Source organism: Pimephales promelas, chromosome 6, assembly GCF_988280905.1.
Source record: "Pimephales promelas chromosome 6, fPimPro1.hap1.1, whole genome shotgun sequence".
Lineage (NCBI taxonomy): Eukaryota > Metazoa > Chordata > Actinopteri > Cypriniformes > Leuciscidae > Pimephales > Pimephales promelas.
In genome coordinates, this window is record NC_142774.1 from 17,442,888 (window position 1) to 17,465,495 (window position 22,608).

Here is a 22,608-nt window from a genome sequence, read left to right on the forward strand (position 1 = left end):
AAACCTGAATATAAAGATGTTTTGAGAAATATCACGTCTCTTTTTTTCTACTCTATATAATGAAAGTCAATGGAATCCAAAACATGTGTTTAATGAGTTCACACTTAAAATAATCAGATCAGAATAAAGAAGTATGTGTATTTGGCGTGGTGTCGGAGGACAGGGCTCCGAGCCCAGAGAACTACCCCCACACTTCTAGTTAGGAAAGTAACCAGGCATGTGTGAGGAGACGGGGTGGAAGAGGAATGCTGAAAACTGTCGAAGAACATAAGTGAGTCGACTGTGTATATATAGGCCTCCACTCATTTTCTGATTGGGTAGACATGTTGACAGCGGGTTGACGTGATGATTGGAATGATGATTATTGCAATGACGTGATGATTGGATAGATAATTTGAATGTGTTCCTCCCGAACTTTGTTAATAAAACATCATGTGTGTGTGTTCCTCAGAAGAAAGTAAGCTTAAAATGACACAAGGGTGAGTGAATTATGACATAAAATTGTATTTTTGGGTGAACCATCCCTTTGAGTAAACTCAACTTAGACAGCCCAAAAAGTCAATTTTGTAATTGTATTTACTAATTTGGTGGACCAATGACACTGTACAGATTTTAATGTTAACATTATGTGAGTACACAAGTCACAAAAAGAGGTAACATCTATTTCAACAAGATTTGTGAGCAATAGTATTCAGATAACTTAACCCATTTAAGCCCACCGGCAACTATAGTTGCCCCAGTGTATAGTTGTCATTTTCCTTGTGTAAGTATTTTTCTAGATGTTATCCATGTTGTGTGTCTCAATGTCATGCAAGGAAACAACCAAATAAAGGATTTCAAGAAAAAAAAAAAGGTATTCACTTCCTTCCTGTCACATGAGGCTGTCAACTTCCTACCCCTACTTCCAGGAAGCATGGCGAAGGCAAACCCTCCCAAAGAAAGCAAATTTTTATATTACTAATAAGTATTTTTTGTTGACATATATATATCTACATAATCATGAAGGTCTCTAGAATTTTACTTCATTCTATTTATTTGTATTTATTTATTTTCATTTCACTTTTTGATACACAATGCCCTGTTATGGCTGCACTTTGTTCTGCATTCTACCACTTTAACCCTTGTGCGCTGTTCATTTGAGGTTTACAGTCAGGCTGTTTGTGGTCTCAGAGACCCCAGGCAACAAAATGTAATTTTGTTACAAATTTTGTACAAATGTAATTTGTTACATTTTGTAACAAATTACATTTTTGATATATGCATATCTACATATTATGAAATCATAATTATAACAATATAAGTTACTTTTTGTCAAAGTTTAGCAGTTTTTGTACTGAAAAAATCTGTTTTTCAATAATGGTACATTATGATTAGAATCAAACCTGATCAGGGTGTTACAAAGAGAAAAGTAGATTATAAACATAGAGTTTATAATTTATTTCAAACATCTGTTTTTCATTCAAAAAATTATGTGAAGCGTGCCACCAAATTTCTGTGTTCTTTCTGATTTTGAGGATGAATTTTGTCCATTGACAAAAATCATTTGATTCTATAACATTGTTGAAAAAGATTTTTTTTCCAGTACAAAAAAATGCTTAAACTTCGACAAAAAGTTACTTTTATTGTTATAATTGTGATTTCATAATATCTAGATATGAATACAACTGGAAAAACTTGTGAAAATATGTCTTTCATTTAGTCAAATAGCAAATCGCAAATAGTGGAGCTCTGCAGCCATCTACTGGTTAAAGTGATAATTTGTTACTTTTAAAACAGCATTTTCCAAAAGATTGGCAAAAATCTTACACTAAACCATGTCAAATTATCCATGTTATCCCCATAAATGAAAGTTAGAAATGTGGGTCAAAAAGACCCCAAACAGCACACAAGGTTTAAAACAAATGGATTTGTTGTTTGTTGTGTTTTTATATTCAAGACATTATAAGCTATAGATTCTGCTTTTTTGGGTTCGCATCAAACATTCTTCGACTTTTATACACAATAAATTTGTTTATGAATAAAGATTGATCTGTTGAAGGCAGTTATTTTGAGATAGATGCCAAATGTTCTCCTCCTATTCATATTTAACATTGATGGGGTGCATACAACATATTTGCCCATTCAAATACGATTTTCAAGAAGAAGAAAAAAAAACTGAGGAAATAAATGCAGAACATGTTCACATAGGACATTATTAACACGACTATATGCATGAAACCATTCAGAAAAATTTGGCCACAAATGGGTTAACCTGGAAGAAGAGCAAAAACAAAATCTTCGAAAATGTTTCTTGTAGTATTTCCCCAGCTATCTACAGACACATGTTTGCTCTCTTCCATAAAACAGGTATCAGAGGGTAATCAAAATGTACATGTCTGGACAGCAGCAATCAATGATCGTACACATCACTCAGAGATCATGACAGCTGACTCCTCGCTAGCCTCAAACCACAGTGAGATCCACTGCAGCAATTTATCAGACGCGTCAAGAGCAACCTGAAGAAAACAACACACGCTGTCCCCAATATATATCAATTAAATTACCATATGCCCTATGTTGCTTTTTTGACATATATAATATACTTCACTGCTTTCATTCACACGACTCTACCCTTTCTCAGAATTACAGTGCATCATGCCTTAAAGTGCTATTTGTCCAATTCTAATGGAATGCAAAAGAGCAAACTATTAATAATACAGTGAGAAGAGTTTCTCCAACCCAGCATCTAGGAGTTACAAATGAACAGATTTCCACTGTCAAAACAACACAGGTTAGTGTTCATGCTTCACCGAGCAATGAAGGAAAAACAATAGCAAAACTGAGAAAAACATGACTGTTTAATAATTTCTTTGCGGAGAAGAGGGGGGAAAACATGCAGGCTTTCGTCAACCATCTTTCACTTGCAGCACTGGGAGAAGGTAATGTTTATGTGAGAACAAGTGTTATTTTATGGATGTTATTGAATTTTCTGCAAAGGCAAACGGCAGCCTTTTCACACAGCCCTTCAGCTCTGTGCTAGGAATCTCCAAAGAGGAAAGAGGTGTCAAAAAGGGTCCAAAGTGTGCTTTATGATGGTGCGCTTCAATGGCCAAAAAGGTTAAGAGCAAAATTAAATTAAATTAAAGAATTCATTACAGAAAAAAAAAAATGCTTTCATGCAAGCTTCAGGCTAGATTCTTGTTTGTCTTTAAAAAAAATGGGGAAAAGATGGGGAAAAAATACCTTTATTTTCGCCACCCTCATTATTGGTGAAATCATCGCCTTTGACTGTGTTGGCTCCTACTGTCAACAACAGGGGAAAAGTAAAAAGGATAAATGGGGGAACAGATTTTAAAACAGCAGCTTAAAAATTAAATGAAAATTATTATGTAAATCTGGTAGAACAACTACTTTAACACACTGGATATTAATCGGCTTTCTACCTTAATAAATACTGTATTTTTTTAGACAATTACAAACGTTATTTTCCTATTATAACATATTAACAATACTTCTTAGTATTGAATTTTGGTGTATGAGGGGAAATAATAAAGTGTCTATGCCAAAAAAAATATATCAATATTTTATCAAATGCAAAATGAGCATCAGTTGATTCTGTAAATGACCTTGGCTCATTACATACACAGCACTGTGTGTTAACATTGGATCACACTGAGAGATCATGCAGGTTCCAATATTTCTTCTGTTAGCAGAGGATTGTTGGATGTCAAGCTGTATAAACAAAAGAAAGTAGCATGCAAATCACTAGAGTGTGAACAACACACCCACCATACTGGGTCATAAGCATTACACCACAGGGATTATGAAGTTGGACTGTAGAACATTACATGTAATAACATTGCCAAGAGGTGATTTCGGTACAGATATTGAATAATTATAGAATTTAAGAACACGATTCCTTTTTTTCCATGATACAGTTGGATGCCCAATGATTAGCTACTTTGCTAGTCTGCATTTTCACTCTCCATTTCTATATGAATTACGACCCTAACAGTAAATGTCAAGTAGAGAGAGAGAGAGAGAGAGAGAGAGAGAGAGAGAGAGAGAGAGAGAGAGAGAGAGAGAGAGAGAGAGAGATGTTTTCTTGAAACATCACAAATTTGTGCTTTTACAAAATTACAAATCCTACAGTAAAATTGTATTTGGGTACTCAAAATGTGTTGGCACATGTTAATCCCCATATTTAGATATTTTATTTAGGTTATGTGACATGGCATTGGAATCATTGTTTTGCTCCAATAAGAACTATCAAAATTCAGTTTTATATCAAATTGAATGATATTTTCTTGCATCAGTTATCTGCATTATGCCTTTCATTTTTCCTTCGTGTAAAAAGATGTTTTGTTCCTGAAGATGAAAAGTAGCCCTACAGCATAATGCTTCCACCGCCATATTTCATTGTAGATGTAGTGTGTGTGTGTTGTTAGGTTTGCACCACACAGATCTATTTGACTTCTAGCTAAACAGCTCTGTCCTGGACTCTAAATCTTTCCCATCACCACAGCATCAAAACTCCAGAGATCCTTTTACATGGTGCTTTCTGAGTAACGACTTCTTTTGAACCACTCTCCTAAAGAGGCTTGTATTATACAAAGCCCTGCTATGGTGCAGCTTTATGTGTTCCTGGCAGCCACAAAAGTGAACATTATATGGCTTCAGAATAACAAATGACAGCTTTGCTATCTGAGCCAAATTCTACACAGATAGGAGTTGGGAATGGGTTATTATGAGTAGATGTAAATTCACTTATATTAACAACCATAACGGAGGCAGAGAGAGCTTGGCATGCTGGAACTGAAGATAACAAGCAAATAGAAAAAAACAAACAAAAAAAGAGCAAATTAAGAAAACATCTATCAAACATCAGTTTGATAACACATGCTGTGTTTTCTTCAGCTGCAGTGCATTGAGCTCTCTTGGCCACCGTGAACCTCTGTAAAATGTGTAAAAACTATTTGGTTACTCACTAAAACTTAAGTTCCCTGAGTTATGCTGAGTTCAGACAGCATGATTTTAGCCACGATTATGGCTCGCCGACAGGTTTTGAGAAATCGCCGACAAATACCCGAAATCACAGGCAAATCGGGGCTCGTTCACGCGAGTGACAATCATGCAGTGTGAATGAGCAAAGACGGAATCTTAGAGAATCGCTGATGAGTCGCCGACGCCCGTGAGATATTTAGCATGCTAAATATTTAGCATGCTAAATATCTGGAATTGTCAGCAATTCAAAATCCTGCAGTGTGAAAAGTGTTCTGACTGAAAACTACATCGGCGATTACCAACAGACAATGAAAGAGCAAGATACAGAGCAGTGGGGAGTTCGGGGAGGAGTTATAGATCACATATCAACAAGCATGGCATTGTTTCAGAGAAAGGCTTCTTCTCTGTCTATTTGGACCCGAGAAATGTAAGAAAAAATAGTAGAAATTTGGTAGGTGCACCCATGTCTGTTTGACTTCATCTTTCATCTGAGTACCACAACCGGGTTAGAAAAGAAAAAGTCTCACGTGAGAACTCCGGTCTTGCACGTGTGATGTCGCATTGTTTCCTTGTCATATCTCGCGTGTGTTTGTTGTGAAACGTACTTAGTTTACGCTGCAGAATGCTAGTAAGAGTTGTCGGCGATTCTTCCTATTGTAAAGTCATGCAGTGTGAAACCTTTTGTCGCCAATCCATCGTGCAGCATGAACACAGCAGCGACTGAATGCTGGCCAAGATAGTCATGCAGTCTGAAAAGAACAGCAACCCGACTACTTTGAAAATCTTGCAGTCTGAACTCGGCATTAGGGAACAAAGTATTGCGTAACTATATATGCAGTGGGAAAACTCCCTTTTCTCGATTTACTAAAACCTATATGTAAAATGCATTTGTAGCTGCACAGATAGCCCATTGAGCTCGCTCATTGACTGTGCTGCAGCAACTTCAAATCCAATGGTGCTGACTCCTCTGACGTACGGGAGCTGCCACCAGGCACCACGAGAGGAAAAAAATTAATAGTGGTCTGTTTTTTTAAGTGGGATTTTAACTTTTTTTTCTGTCATCCCCTTGCTACCCGAACAACAGGACAAGACATCTTTTTAATTTAAAAATTGAATTGATTTTTTTATGAGGACCAATGGGATTGACTGAGAGCGCTGTGTGGGAATTTGCACAGACTGGGCAAAATCAATGACGGGGAAAAACACAGGGCTTATAGCTCAAATTAGGAGAGTCTGCACATCCATCAGCTGGTTACACTGCAGTATTCACAGAGAGGCCCTCGCAGCCAAAAACATGCGGCTGATCTACTTGCAGTGCTGAACGACATAGCCAAACTGGTGAACTTCATCAAAGGTCGACCGCTCTATTCACGAATATTCACACTGTTAAGTAATGAGATAGGCAGCGAACACAAATCACTGCTGTTGCACACAGAGGTGTGTTGGCTATCCCTTGGCAAAGTGCTGACCTGGCTCTTTTAACTCCGGCATGAATTGCAGCAGTTTTTTGACGAGAATCCGTTTAATTTGGCCTCCAGTACGCATAACGAAGAAAAGGTGGACGCCTATCTAGTGGACGTCATCTTTGCTCTGAATGAACTCAATCTCAGTCTGCAGGGAGTCTGTGTAATTGTGTTCAACACACAAGACAGGATTGAGGCCATGATAAAGAAGCTATGGTTCTGGGCGAGTTGATGAACACACACCTGTGTTTCCCTACGCTTCACAAGTTCTTGGGGGAAAATAACATGGACCTGGGTGAGCATGTAAAAAGTCTCATAATCACACCTCAACCTACTCGCCGAGCAGCTATGGAAACACTTGCCACCTATAGACACATCTCGCGCTTGGATTCGCAATCCATTTGAAGTTTCCCTGCCCATCCAGCTGTCATTTCACGAGCAGGAGCTGCTGATCGAGCTGTCATCTGATGGAGCACTGCCGTTACAGTTCAAACGAAAGCCACTTGTGGATTTTTGGACTGACAAAATACACAGTCTTGGCAAAGCAAACCTTGAGAGTTTTGATGCCCTTCGCCACAAATGATCTCTGTGAGGCTGGTTTCTCTGCTATTGCAACAGGTAAAACTAAATATTGGCAAAGACTGGATGCTGTTGAGAAAGAATTGAGGCTTGAACTTTTTGAACTATTGCACCAAACTTCGGAGAGCTTTGTGCCAAGATGCAAGCTCACATGTCGCATTAATATGGGTAAGTATTTGATATTATGGCTACACATATAGGCCTACTGGGAATGCTAACACATAACACCCGTCTCCCACCCTCCTCCCTCTCTCTCTCTCTGTCCAGGCTGAGTGACTTTTGTGCTGCACTTGAAAACTTCCAGATGGATCCTCTTTGATCCTCTTTTAATTTATTTTATGTTTGAGCCTATGCTCTGTTACTTAATTATGGGGTGGATCGTGTGTAGGCTAAATTATTGTCACAAAGTTTCAGATTGATCCTCGTTTTTATTTATCTATTTTGAAGCCTATTCTCTTTAATATTCTCTTTGTGGATCGTTTGTAACTTCATTGCAATTTAATTAAATGAACTATTGTTCTAATTTCCATAACCGTTGTGTGGCCTCAGCCTATATTAGTCCCTGAATTCGCCATTATAGCAGGTTTATACAAATGAAGCGACATCTAGCCAGTTAGTACAGTGCGGCCAGCTATGCAATACTTCTTTCCCTAATTCAGGGAACTGAGGTTACGTGAGTAACCAAGTAGTTCTCTTTCGAACGGTCACATCGTATCGCATATCTATACGCAGAGGGAATGAAACGCCACACTGAGTAACTGGTTGCCACTGAAGCTCAGGACCCCTGAGCATACAGATCAAGCAATAATCCGAATATGTATGCGTCAGACCAGACACCGTAAGGTCTAAAATAATACATCTGAGTCAGTATTCACCAACATATCAAACTAATAAACCCAGACACTGTCGGCGTTAATATCATATGACAATACAACCAGCCAAAGCAGGTTTAATATGTATGTGAAAATATACGCGACCAATGTCCCCACCACTTTTTGCCAGGGTCAATTTTGTCCCCACCACTTTTGAAACATCTCACGGCACAGATGTACCAATACAAATAAAACATTTCCAGTTAACAGAATTCGTTTCATTTGTTTGTTAAATAACAGGCGATCTAGCACTGAAATGCGTTGTCTTCTCTCGGAAACGCGCTTCAATCCGTTGCTGAGATTCATTCCGGTGAAATCACAATTCAAAATGCACACAAACGTGTCCCTGTTTCTCATGGGTTCTAATCTGCTCTCGTATATTTTTTCCCCCTCATCAAAACATATACAACCACTGATAAACATTATATCAATTCAACCACTGATCAAAATTATTGGTTTTGATGAGGGGAAACAAAAAAAAAAAACTATACGAGTGCAGATTAGAACCTCGAACCTCCCGAGTCCCGACACGCTAGGCAAAAATTTTACCTCTGGACCATTACTGTACTCACTATACTCTGACATTGCGCTCATTTTTATTTATGCAATAAAGGGCGTATATACTTTATATACTCAATATACTCAGATATTGTGCTCATTTTTATTTATGTACATCAGGAAGCTACAGGACATCGTCTTTCAAAATGTGACCTACTCGTAAGAGAAAAAAAAAAGAATGAATGCGTCATTGTACCCAGCACTTTTGAAAATGTCCTTCCGAGTACGTCTCTGTCCCCAGCACATTTCAAACCAAACTGACGCCCATGGACATTTTGGAGCTGAAGAATTCTGAGTTTAGACAGTGGGGAGAGTGGAGAGTAGTTAGTGAGTGTTTTGGTTTTGTTATTTTGTTTGTTTAGCTCCGCTCGTTTTCTTTCTCTCTGTGGCTTATTTTTAATTCAGGACTGTTACGTTGAGGCAGGAGTGAAAAGGAGAGAATCCAAAAGCAAGCACTTTAATTAAATAAACAAACAGGTAATCCAAGGCAAACTAACAGAACATGAACTCAGGAAACAGAACTCAAAGCAGGAGCAAGAAACCACTGCAAAAAACAAAGGCATGGCAAGGCATGAAACTGGAAAAGGAAAAACTACAGGCAACCTGGACAAGAAACATACAATACTAGACAAAGGGCAAACAATAGGGCTTAAATACACAGACTAATTACAAGACAAGGAACACCTGTGAACAATGACCTGACAATTAACAAATGACAAGACACATGGCCAGACCAAACAGATGACAAACAGGGAATCACATGACAGTCAAGAACAAGGAACAAAACACAAAACCCAAACCGTGATATAGCCATAAAACAACAAGTTCAGGAGGAGCAGCAGAGGCGGACTTGGGGGGGGGGGGGGGTGGAGGGCCAGGCCATGGAACATGGGCTACGCAGGCGACCAGGGCTGCGCAGGCAACCCCTCGGGCGGCCAGGGCGGAGGCGACCAGGGCGGAGCAGGCTGAGCAGTCAAACAAGGCGGAGCAGGATGAGCGGGCGGCCGCAGCGGTGAAGACCCCTCGGGCGGGCAACACACACACTGGCTCAGCAACAGAAAACATACACAATGGCTTGGGAACAGGAACAGACTCTGGCTCGGGAACAGACAAGACCCACACTGGCTTGGCAACAGACAACACACACTCTGGCTCGGGAACAGACATCACACACCCTGGCTCTGCAACAGACATCACACATGCTGGCTCTGCAACAGATATCACACATGCTGGCTCGGGAACAGTCAACACACACACTGGCTCAGGAATAGACAACACACACGCAGGCTCGGGAACAGACAACACACAAGCTGGTTCAGGGACAGACGACACACACACACACACTCTTGCTCGGGGACAAACGACACACACACACACACACTGGCTCTGGGACAGACGACACACACACACACACACACTGGCTCGGGAACAGCAGACACTGGCTCGGGAACAGCAGACACACACACTGGCTCGGGAGCAGACGACACACACTGGCTTGGGAACAGACACCAGCTCAGGAACAGACCCTGGCTCTGATGCGGCCATCTTGTCCGAAGACACTGGCTCGGAGGCAGTGGCGTGAAAAGTCTCTGAATTGGCAGAAGTAATGTGAACAGTCTCTGAATTGGCCATCTTGTCCGTAGACACTGGCTCGGAGACGGCCATCTTGTCCGTAGACACTGGCTTGGAGGCGGCCATCTTGTCCTTAGACACTGGCTCGGAGGCGGCCATCTTGTCCTTAGACACTGGCTCGGAGGCGGCCATCTTGTCCTTAGACACTGGTTCAGAGGCGGCCATCTTATCTTTAGACACTGACTCGGAGGCGGCCATCTTGTTCTTAGACACTGGCTTGGAGGCGGCCATCTTGTCCTTAGACACTGGCTCGGAGGCGGCCATCTTGTCCTTAGACACTGGCTCAAGGGAAGTCATAGACATATACACTAGACCTCACCTTGGGGCTCTAAGCATGCGTCAAAGCCGCCGCCATCTTGGAACAGGGGTCTTGTCATAGGAAGTGGCTAGGTAACGCTGCTATCTTTGCCTTTACGTCGAATTCATTGATGGTGGCGGACTTTTGTGCAGTGTATGATGTTCACGGATGAAATCTGAACTAGGAAGAGTGTTTTTGGAAAAAAAAAATATTTTTTTCTTTCTTTCTGGAATCAATGATAAATACATGTCTGGCCGTTGGAACAAACCAAAAAAACAAGAAAAATCGCATTCATGATGATTTATGGTGATTTTATTTGCGTTAGACCTGTGTCTACTACATTGACGCTGATGCATTAAAGTGGAGGGGCTCCCCTGTTTCAAGATGGCGGCTCTATTGACGCATTCGTTCCAATGAACTGCCGTAGCCAAGGTGACGTCTAGTGTATATGTCTATGAAGGGAAGTGACGTGAAACATCTCTGGCTCGGCAGAAGTGACGTGAAGCATCTCTGGAACGGCAGGGCTGACTTGGAGAGCAGAGCTTATCCGAAGGGTAATGTCAATTTACTGCTCTAACGTCCATTGCGGGGTGTTGTCAGGCATAAGGTACTCTAAGAGGTCCGTAAGGCCATAACGGAACATGTCTTTCAAGACATCATCGTCAAAATCCACACCATAACAAAGTCCACAAAACTTATCTACATATTTCCAAATAGGTCAGTCATCTTGGCTGAAACGAAAGAGACGGTTTGCTGGGTCCATGTTGTGGTCTAGTATTCTGTAATAAATGGTTGGAGGCAAGCTGGTAAGGACCCAAAAGCAAACTTTAATATAACTAAATCAAAACTCAAAACACAAAACAAAGGCATGGCAAGGCATGAAACTGGAAAAGGAAAACTGACAAGCAACCTGGACAAGAAACATACAATACCAGACAAAGACACAGGGCAAACAAGAGTGCTTAAATACACTGACTAATTACAAGACAAGGAACACCTGTGAACAATGACTCAGATTGTTCTATGCCCATAAGAGGAGAAACAATGGTTTGTGCTTTTGTCAAACAAATTCTTGTGTGTTTTGAGTGAGTTTCTTTCCTGTTTATGCTCGCCAGCGATAATCTCCGTCATTGTTAGGACAAAAGCTGAGTCTTCTCACATCCATACGGAGTCTAATGACGGGTATAGTGTAAAATCCCGATTTAACTGAACCTCCGGCACGATTTTATCATCCATTGACCCAGCAGGAGATGACCATTTTCACTTATAGCACGAAACTCATTAAATAACTCGCATTCAACTCGTATTGCTTCTTCTAATGTTTTGCCCTCAGCAATGCTGCCGGGTCGGCAAATGCCCGTATGTTGTGACGTCATGTGGGAACTATGTATATATATATATATATATATATATATATATATATATATATATATATTGCACTTATTAAGATTCACCTTTTTTCTTTCATTGTATCTAAATGTTTGTGAATCATGGTAACTGAAACCATGGTTCCTCACTACCATGCTAAAAAGTATAGTTGATTAAAGATTAAGCATGGAGCAAGATTTGTTTTTCCAACGTTTATGTTACAGTCATTCACGCTAGTGCTCGGCAACATCTCAAAATGTACCTCAAACTGATTAGTGTATCACTGAGAATGCTTGACTCGTCCTTGCTATGGAGGTTTGGGTTGAATAAGTAGTTCTTCCATTGTTTTATCATCAGACTCGTGCTCGGATTGATATGATATATTCAACGTCAGTTTGTTACTGGTGAGGGGACCGCGGATACCAGGCTTTGATGCAGTTCCCTTTCAGTCGCTCATGTTCGGTGTAACAAGCAATTTCTGAAACCTCTGGGCCCCAAGAGGGCACGCTTGGCAGTCGACAACGTCGCTAGCGGGCAGCAGTGGGTGTGTCCTGGACGCATTGTCGTCTCCGCACACTCACTCTGCCCTTCGACGGAAGCAGGTACGTGTTGCACCACACGCTCAGACCCCACTTCGGGCCGCTGTGCCGTCCGAGTCGGGTCCCTGCATTCTGCCACACTACCTCACCCCGGGTACGTCTGTGGTGACGCTGATCCCGCTTGCTCGGTCTCTGAGAGCTTGGTTAACGCTTCCCAGCCCGTCTCGCTGGCTCATCCGTACCATCAGACTCAGCTATGCGATTCAGTTTGCCCGGCACCCCCCTGCTTTCAAGGGCATTCTGTTCACCTGTGTTCTAGCAGACAGTGCCCCAGTACTCAGGACAGAGATCGCAGTCCTACTGGCGAAGGACACTAGCAGACAGTACTCCAGTACTCAGGACAGAGATCGCAGTCCTACTGGCGAAGGACACGATCGAGCCGGTCCCTCCAGCCGATATGAAGACCGGCATCAACAGCCCGTACTTCATTGTACCTAAGAAATGAGGAGGGTTACGACCAAAGTTGGACCTGCGCGTCCTGAACCGGTTCCTTCACAGGCTACCGTTCAAGATGCTTACGCAGAAACGCATTTTCAAATGCATCCGTCCCCAAGATTGGTTTGTCTCGATTCTCCCTCGACACAGACCGTTTCTTCGCTTTGCGTTCGAGGGAAGGGCATATCAGTACAAAGTCTTAGCCTTCGGGATGGCCCTGTCGCCCATGTCTTCACGAAAGTCACGGAGGCGGCAATTACTCCCATGTGTGAGCATGGTGTTCGCAACTACCTTGACGACTGGCTTATTCTCGCCCAGTCGAGAGAACAGTTGTGCAAATAAAGGGACATGGTGCTCAGTCACCTCAGCCACTTAGGGCTTCGGGTCAAATGGGAAAAGAGCAAACTCATCCCCGGGCAGAGGATCTCTTTTCTCGGTATGGAGTTGGACTCGATCAACATGACAGATTGCCTCACCGAGTCCAGCGTCCAGTCAGTATTGAACTGCGTGAGCACGCTCAGATGCAGGACAGCGGCACCATAGACACACAAAGTTGATAGGGCTCGCTGAAGTGATCCCAATTACGTCGTCACATCAACATTACGTCTCCCGTTCCTTCCTTCAGGGAACGAGGGTTACATCAGTAACTGAGACATTTTCAAAGCACTTTTATAACACACTGTACCGATGCTTGTATGGAAATGATAATAGCATTTGACGATTGAAGAGCGTCATGCAGTAGACTATCGGTAAGCTACTTGTAGGCTATAATTTACATAATTGATCTATATGTTAATCCATTGACCAAGCTACACATGACACAAGTTGTGGTTACATTGGCACAAATTAATTTAGATGAAATTAAATAGAACTGTATTAATCCCACACTTCTATATCACAGACTTTTGTCAGATATGGTGGAGAAACAAGTCTGACCAAAAGATGTCTCTAATGTGCATTGTGTTAAAAGCTTGGAGTAATGAACCTTTTTTTAGCACTATTTGATGAAAGCCTCAAAAGGTTCATAAAGCCTTGGTTTCCCTTCACTATTTATTGTTTTTAGATTACGGTGTAGAATCGCTGAGCTTGCGTTCAGTTATGGCTATAGGTGTTTTTGTTATCGACAAGCGCACTGTATGTGGTGCACTGGGCTGTCTGGCCAATCAGAACAGAGTTCCTTGTGGAAAGGAAGGATTTAGAGAGATTCATCTGATGAGTCGTTTGAGAATCATTGAAAAATGTGATGATGTTCAAATGTATATTTTGAGGAAATGAAAGTTTGTTGACCTTTGATGCATGTAATTTATAGGAGACTCCAAAACAACATTAGGAAACTTTAAAATAGCATAAAAGTAGCCTAAAAACGTTTTGTAAAAATAAAAATGCAAAATGTTCTTTAAAATTCTAACTCTTCTTCAGTTTGCCATGCCAGTACTTTTAAGCATAAGCATAACAGCACTGTTTCATCTGGCTTTAATCTCGTTTAAATCACAGAGACATTTGGGGGTTCATAACAGATAATTCTGAACCAAATCGTTTCTCAGTGGATCTTTCGCTGTTTTATACTGCCTGAATGTGAGCAAACCACAAGAGTAAACACATCTGCTTTGAGTTGAATTTGGCCTCTTATTTTCACCTTTTCTTCATGTTTGTTCACAGGGTTGTATGGTACAAACTTAAGACTAACCAACACTGAACAAAAATAAGCAAATGCATAATCAAGAACTGTACATAAAAATTTATATAATATATTAATATATTATATATTGGTGTTTCATTCATTTTTAATGCTAAAACTTGACATTTATTTTGACAAGTTTAAACACCTTATTGAACTTTAAATTGTTTTAAGAAATATAAAATGCCAGACTGACATAAAAAATATCCAGTTTTCACTTATTTGTTATCAGTAAAATGATATAAATGTAATGCAGTGCTGTCTAAATCCTGTCAAATATTGATTTAATTTAAGAAGATCAAAATAATGAGGAAGTTATAAATAATTTGTAAATGTTAATTGTAAAGTAGATTCACAATGCAAACGTAAAATGTTCAGCATTAAATATTTAATGCTGTCAAATTCATTTTTCATTTGAATCAAACAGAGAGTTCAATCATAACAAGTATGTACATGGCATTAATTATATATTATATAATTATCAAATGTCATCTGGCAACACTTCCAAACTTATATTAAAAATTACAATAGTTAAGTTAATTACTTAATTTATTACTTAACTTGATTTATACATTTTCAGATTATACTGTGACATTCATGAACTGATCTGTCAGGATCAAAAGTTTGTTAATGACTTACTAAACATAAATATCATGAAGTGATCTTGTTGTGACTTCTGGCTATCATGGGCTGAAGAATTACTGATTGAAATTAAGAATAATAATACTTCTTAGTTTGACACTGACATTACACCAAGTATGCAATTGCTAACTATGATATTTTCACTAACTTCAGTTCCTCTGGGTAATTTAATTGACATGTAAAGGAGGCAGTTTGTTTATGCTGCACAAAATAAAATTAAGTGCCATTTCTAGTGACAAGGGATTGTGTCACGGCTGTAACTTATACAAAATTCCAGGAGATGAAATCTTAAAGAAGAATAATACCCATATTATTCATTAAATATAAATATTGGGTGTGATATGTCGCCTCACAGCGCAGGACTGTGCCTTGAATAAGACAAGTCTCTCTCATTTTTTATTTATTTTATTTTATTATTTATTTTTTTTTTTTTTATAACCTCCTCATTAAAGGAAGAGATAAGGCAGATTTTTAATAAAGCAAGCCCAAGGGTTTTGCACTGTAGTGCCCTGGTGGCTCAGTAATTAAGTTGAAGGCTAACTGTCTATGTCAATATGTACCTGGTGGAAAAGAAAATTGATGATGGGCCATGCTTATTAATTATGCGAATCAAATGATAAATTATTAAAGATTTGCTAATAATTAAACTGATTAATAATGCATTATTAAAGGTCCACATAAATGCATTTGCACCCAACAAAAGCCCTGCATTATTAAAGTTTTTTTTTCTGTATTAAAACATGTAAAACATTGATTGCATGAAAAATATCTCAAAGCTTACTAATATAGTTATCTACTAATATAGTAAATATGTAATCTATACAGTCTCCATAAAAAGGCCAAAATACAGAACCATACAAATAGATTAAATTGCACCCATCTAGAAGACTGCAAGTCATTCCAGTTTGTTATTATTTTGTGAATTCAGGCTATATTGTATTCATCTCCACAACCTTTCTAAAACTGATAAGACTGTCGTACACAATACTGTATCACATTCAATTATTTGGTATATGTACTGTATGTGACAATCATAAAAAATTGTCATACTCAAAACTCACATGCATGGATAACATTTGGGATTATTGCATGCAACATTATTTAATTATGAGTCCTATTTATTCACACATTTGGCTTTGTGTGCAATTGTTATTAGTACATCACCAGCAATATGCCCATAAAGCTTACTTACACACAATCTGTTTGACCGTACAAGTGATTTAGCACACTTGATCTCAGTACATCAGGGCCATGTAAATGGGCAATGCAGATACAAATATACAAAAGAGGTCCCATGGTTCATGGTGCATATATATGTGTAATTGGGTAAAAAAATATTTCTATATATTTTAACATGTGAGTGTATATGAATGTGTCTATGAACACATAACCCCACGTTGTAGTGACCCCACAAGTTCTGTGGTTCTATGGCTCCACGTACACATACCCCGGTCTTACTCATCTCTTAGCTAAACCTGGAGCGCCAATGCTCCTTTCACACATACAATATTTTACACATTAACCTGATTTCCACAGCCAGACTGGAGAGTTATATGCTTAAAAATATACAGTAAGATATGCCGCTGCTCCATAAATGTGATGTGATCTGGGAAAAGCCGTCGGATGTCGCGCTGGTACGTTTTCAGTAAGGTCCAAAAATAGATGGAATGCCATCTACTGTAGGTTTTTTTTTTTTGTCAAAATTGTGTTTTCAATAAATTATTATTCTATAACATCTTGTTTATCATCTCTGAATATATCTTGGGAAAATTCACTAGTTTAGTGCAGAAAAAAGAGATTTATAGACACACTGTCTTTCTCTTTAAGAACACGCACGGCGCAACAGATCGGGGCAAAAAGACAAAATCACCCATTTAGCTCTCATTCTCTTGACACTATAAGACAGTTTCGCCTATAAGCCACGTAACAGAATGAAGGTCCCGCGCCAGTCCTGTGTAAACTACAACGGCACACAAGTTTTTATTTATTTATTTTTTTAATCCAGCGCTATCGCGTGGTGGGATGTACAAGAGAACAGCAGTCTGAAGCTGCTCGCTTAAAAGATCTTGCTCGCCTCTCAATCGTCCAATTTCAAAACGGTTTTCACAGGATGAATTTTGAATTTGTAAGCTTCTGAATGATACCTAATCTATGATGATTACTAAAATATGTGATATGAAAAAAAGGCAATAGATAAAGAGTGCCAGTTCTCCCGCTAGCAGATTTTTCTCAAAATTCCGTTTCTGAAAATCATAGTGATCAAATGACTTCAGATAACCACAACTTTTGTTACAGACAAACGATAAAAGAAATAAAACAGATTTGGAAAGGGCTTGAACCCAGCCTTAAAATGGACTCAAAACCTGTATGTCAAATTTTACCATGTGTTGGGTTTTCCCAGATCGCATCACAAATAGACAACAATGGCAGATCTAGGCAAGTGGATGGTTTCAGAGGAACTCTGATAATGTGCTGCAGGGCTAGCTTACAAAAAACAATGAACCAGATTATTTAAATCGCATTGGCAGCAGGATCAACAGAGGCCAATCAGCTTGTGCCATGTGGTAATGATGTGACTGCGCCCTCTAGAGTTGATGAATAAACTAGATATTGGCACATTGACGCTAAATGGAATGCCCTGAGGTTGCGTAGTAAAGCAAGCTCACCTAGCTTTTCAAGAGAGAGTCCAACCTCAGTTTAGACCACCCCAGTCCTAAATAATAGCCACCAGTGCCAGACTCGACCTCATGCCAGTTATCAGGAGAAAAATATATACACTTACCAAAATGATTATTAGGAACACCTGTGAAATTTCTCATTAATGCAATTATCTCAACCAATCAGATGACAGTTGCTTCATTGCATTTAGAGGTGTGGTCCTGGTCAATACAATTTCCTGAAATCCAAACTGAATGTCAGAATGGGAAATAAAGGTGATTTAAGCAATGGCATGTCTCAATTTCTGTTGACACAATCAGATGGTAGAGTCAAAATTTGGCGTAAACGTGGATCCATCATGCCTTGTTACCACTGTGCATGCTGGTGGTGGTGGTGTAATGGTGTGGGGGATGTTTTCTTGGCACACTTCAGGCCCCTTAGTGCCAATTGGGCATCGTTTAAATGCCACGGCCTACCTGAGCATCGTTTCTGCCCATGTCCATCACTTTATGTTCACCATGCACCCATTAACTGATGGCTACTTCCAGCAGGATAATGTGCCATGTCACAAAGCTCAAATCATTTAAAACTGGTTTCCTGAACATGACAATGAGTTCACTGTACTAAAATGGCCCCCACACTCACCAACCCAATAGAGCATATTTGGGATGTGGTGGAACGAGCTTCATGCCCTGGCTGTGCATCCCACAAATCTCCATCAACTGCAAGATTGGCCAACTTTTCTAAAGAATGCTTTCAGCACCTTGTTGAATCAATGCCACGTAGAATTAAGGTAGTTTTGAAGGTGACTGTAGTATTACTGTAGTATTACAGTATTAGTATGGTGTTCCTAATAATCATTTAGGTGAGTTTGTGTTTGAATATATATATTAATCTCAAGACTGAGAATTTCATTCAGAGGTCGCAACAGCATTTTTAACAGCTAAATGTTAATATCTATAATTTTTAAACACTGTCAACCAAATGAAAGATTCCACACAAAACAAGACATGTCCAATTTCACAACTGGAAATCCTACTTTTGTGTCACAGAAGGATTGTCAGTGCTATTCAAAATTTTTCCTGAATAGGTCTACCAATGCCAACAGAATATGGTGAACTACAACTACAACAAACCTATGGCTAGCAAAATAGTTAGAGGTGTCCACTCCATACTAATAGTTAGTTTTTACACTATATCACATCAGCATACTACTGTATTCTAATTCTAGTACTACTAAAACACAATATACCTACAAAAAATATGAATGAACATTAAAATATGAGTTGGGTCAAATACATACTGTAATGTTCTGAATCTTATTAATAATACCTTTAAAAAAAAAAAAAAGGTCCACAGAAAATTACCCGAAGGCGACTCTAACTAGTGCTTAAAGTACACAAAATATTCTAGAAATGTGTATTCACTACCCTAGAGTCTTTCAGCATTATCCTTACATAAAGTACTGTATAAGTGATGTTATGGTTGCATTGGCTTAGACAGATTAGCTTGATGTGCTTACATAAAATTATTTAATTAATGTCAAGACTGAGGAGAATTTCATTCAGGAGGCATTTTTAACAGCTAAATACTATATTCATATCTATGATTTTGACATGCTTTTCATGTGGGATTATTTCATGATTGGAAATTTTGTGTCACAGAAGGATTTTCAGTGCTATTCAAGTTTTTTTTTTCCTAAATAGGTCAATGGCAACAAAAAGTTTTTAAATGGTGAATAGTCCATTTTTCCGATCTGAAATGTTGAGACCCCTATACCTGCTGTCTCTTGTATCATTCTTCATTCTCAATAGAATGAAATAACACGGAAGGAAATAAATATTTGTTGTTGCAATGCAAGCTGATTTTCCTTCATTCATAGAATATATTTTCAAATCAGTTTGCATCTGGTTGCCATGATGATAATAGCATAACACACTTCCTGCTGTTCTCTCACATTTTTAGTGTTAATGCCATTTGAACATCATTTAAATTTCACATTCAACCTGCTGTGATCTGCAACCTTGCTGATCGTGTGTATCTCTTTATGGCCACTGTCTGCCCATTTTTGGATTGTTCATTCCAACGGGAAAACATGCCATGTCATTGAGTTAAGTTTAAAACAAAACTAAACTTGAGTTTTGGTCTCCTGGAAATGGCATGAATGTGCAGCTGACAAATTTGGCGCAGATGTGGGATGCTCTCATGTCTGTTTGGACCATAATCTCCAAGGAAAGTGTCAAGCACCATGCTGTCTAATTGAAATTTGTTAAGGATTTAAAACATGACTGAAATTACGTTTGGAAACATGGCACAATGGATTCTGCATGATGCAATTTTTATATCGTACAAGTAATGGAATGCTATTTTTGGAATTCTATTTTAAGGTTTTAGTTTCCAATTTTATGAAAATGTAGTTTGATATTGCAATATGAAAATTATTTAAGTGTATTTCAGATGTAAATGCCATAATATAGAAAAATAAATTTGATATTAATTTCATGGTATTTACATTTAATTGTTCAGAATTAATAAAATAATAATTTACATAATTTGATGTTATTTAGATCTGTGTTTTTTAGATATTTTTGTATACTTCTATTCCTATGTAACTCTATATTTAAATTCAATGCAGTAACCTTTTATTTAAAAAAAAAAAAAGAACCTCATTTAAAACGTAACTAATCAATAATTGATAAAACAGAAATGTGTTCAGGAAGAGTGTTGAACATTGACACTAATTATATGCATACCACAAAAATTCACAGGGAAACCCTCCAACCCTGCATGCCTCGGTTTGACACTTCCAAATCATCCTATATAATCTACTTTTTATTCTTCTCCTGAGCTCAGGTTGAATCTGTATTTTTAGCATGTACGAAGCACATTTATTAATCCCTTAGTTCAGAAGCTCATTACATTTTATTCATTAATAATTCAACCTGAAGAATATGAAGAACTAAGTTAAAATAGCTTTGAACGCTTTTTTTTTTTTTTTTTTTTTTTTTTTGCTGAACATAAAAGGACATCTCATCATTACCCAGCAGTCGATACTATCCCCACAGCTCAAATAAAGGTTTCACACAAAACACATTAACCAAAAAAATGGCCAATTATTCAGAGGTGATAGACAACAACAAATGAATAGCCACAATTATAGTACTACAGGTACCTCAAATATTCACCTTAAAAAAAATGTTGCTATTGTTAAATGTAATTTCATTCATGTTTTAGATCCTCAACATATTTCAAATAAGACAGCAATCACAATTAGAGGCATACTAATTATTCACATTGGCCACTTTATTAGGTGAACCTTTTATGGAAAGGATTCAACAAGGTTGTAAAAATAATCTGAGATTATGTTCCAAACTGACATGAGAGCATCACACATATGCTACAAATTAATCAGCTCCACATTCATGCCGTTCCCAGGAGACTCAAAACTCAAAGACATCACCAGTCTTTGTGACATGGCATGTTATCCTGCTGGAGACTCAGAAAATGGGTGGTAGACTCTTGCCATAAAGAGATGCACACAGTCAACAAGGTTGCAGAACACAGCAAGGTGAATGTGGAATAAATGATGCTCAAAAGACATCCCCCATGTCATTTAACCACCAGTAGCAGTTGATACAAAGCAGGATGGATTCATGTGGTTAACCAAATTATGACTCAACCATCTGCATCGCATCAGAAATCACAATTCACCAAACAAAGGGATGTTTTATTTATTTATTTATTATTTTATCTAATGTCCAGTTTGGCAAGCATATGCCCACTGTAGCTTCAGCCTCCTGTTCTTGGCTGACAGAGGAACATATTGTGTTTGCTTGCTGTTGCCGCCAAAGTTAAAGGTTCAAAGTGTGCATTCAGAGATGTTTTTTGGAATAGCACTGTTGTAATACCTTGTTATTTTAGTTATTGCCACCTTCCTGACAGCTTGAACCGTTCTAGCCATTCTCCCCCAAACCCTCTCATTAACGAAGCAATTTCACCAGCATCACCACAACTGCAGCTCATTTGATGTCTTTCTTTCGTCCTTTCTTTTTCGTACTCTCAAAATTTAAGAGACTGTTGTGTGTTACAATCCCAGGAGATCAGCAGTTTCTGAGATGTATTCTGAGATATATTTAGTGGTGTGAAAGAGAATGAGATGAGATTGAAAGTTAAGGATTCAAAAAACAACTTCAAGGTGTTTCAACTTCAAGTTGTGATAATATATATATATATATATATATATATATATATATATATATATACATACAGCATATATTGTATAATACTTCAGTTTTTACTTATAAAATAAGCACATTTGACAAATTTGAACTCTTTGGTTATTTGTAATAATCTCAAATGATGGAATCAAGTTTTGCACATACATGTGAAGTAGGACATAAGACTAAAACTAATTACAATGACTAGTATTTCTAGTAATATTAAGATTTTACCATATCACCGTGTCTATATATTGCTATTATAATTATTTTACTTTAGAATTGTTTCATTCTTATTTTTTAATCCCAAAATAAATCTCTAAATAAATTATTTACAATTAATAAATAATGAACAAGTATCCGCACGAGTGTGTCAATTATTGTCTGGCATATAATTGGCTGGTCATATAATTAATGTATAGGCTGATAGGCTGTGCGGCAGGGAGTGGGATTAATTACAGTACATGATCATAAGTGTCAGTTACTCATTTGCAATCTACATGTAGATCTCAATTACCTTTAAAACAAGACTGGATTTCAGATGTTTAAAAGTCCACCCATTGAGATAATCAATGAGGGTAACAAGCACTGATTTGTTGTGACTGCTTCTTTTCAACTTCTTTCTT

General features: G+C 38.5%; 1 protein-coding gene across 2 annotated transcripts in view; it reads right to left on the minus strand.

The window, feature by feature from the left end:
- The window catches only part of nlgn4xa (neuroligin 4 X-linked a), a 161,102-nt gene that overhangs the window by 130,086 nt on the left and 8,408 nt on the right, over positions 1-22,608 (minus strand). Inside the window, exon 3 of one of the 2 annotated variants that reach the window (XM_039649529.2) lies at positions 3,223-3,282. The exons of the other annotated variant lie outside the window; for it this stretch is intronic. Coding sequence (XP_039505463.2) covers positions 3,223-3,282 — 60 coding nt within the window. The remainder of the gene's footprint in view (positions 1-3,222; positions 3,283-22,608) is intronic. 2 annotated transcript variants of the gene reach the window in all.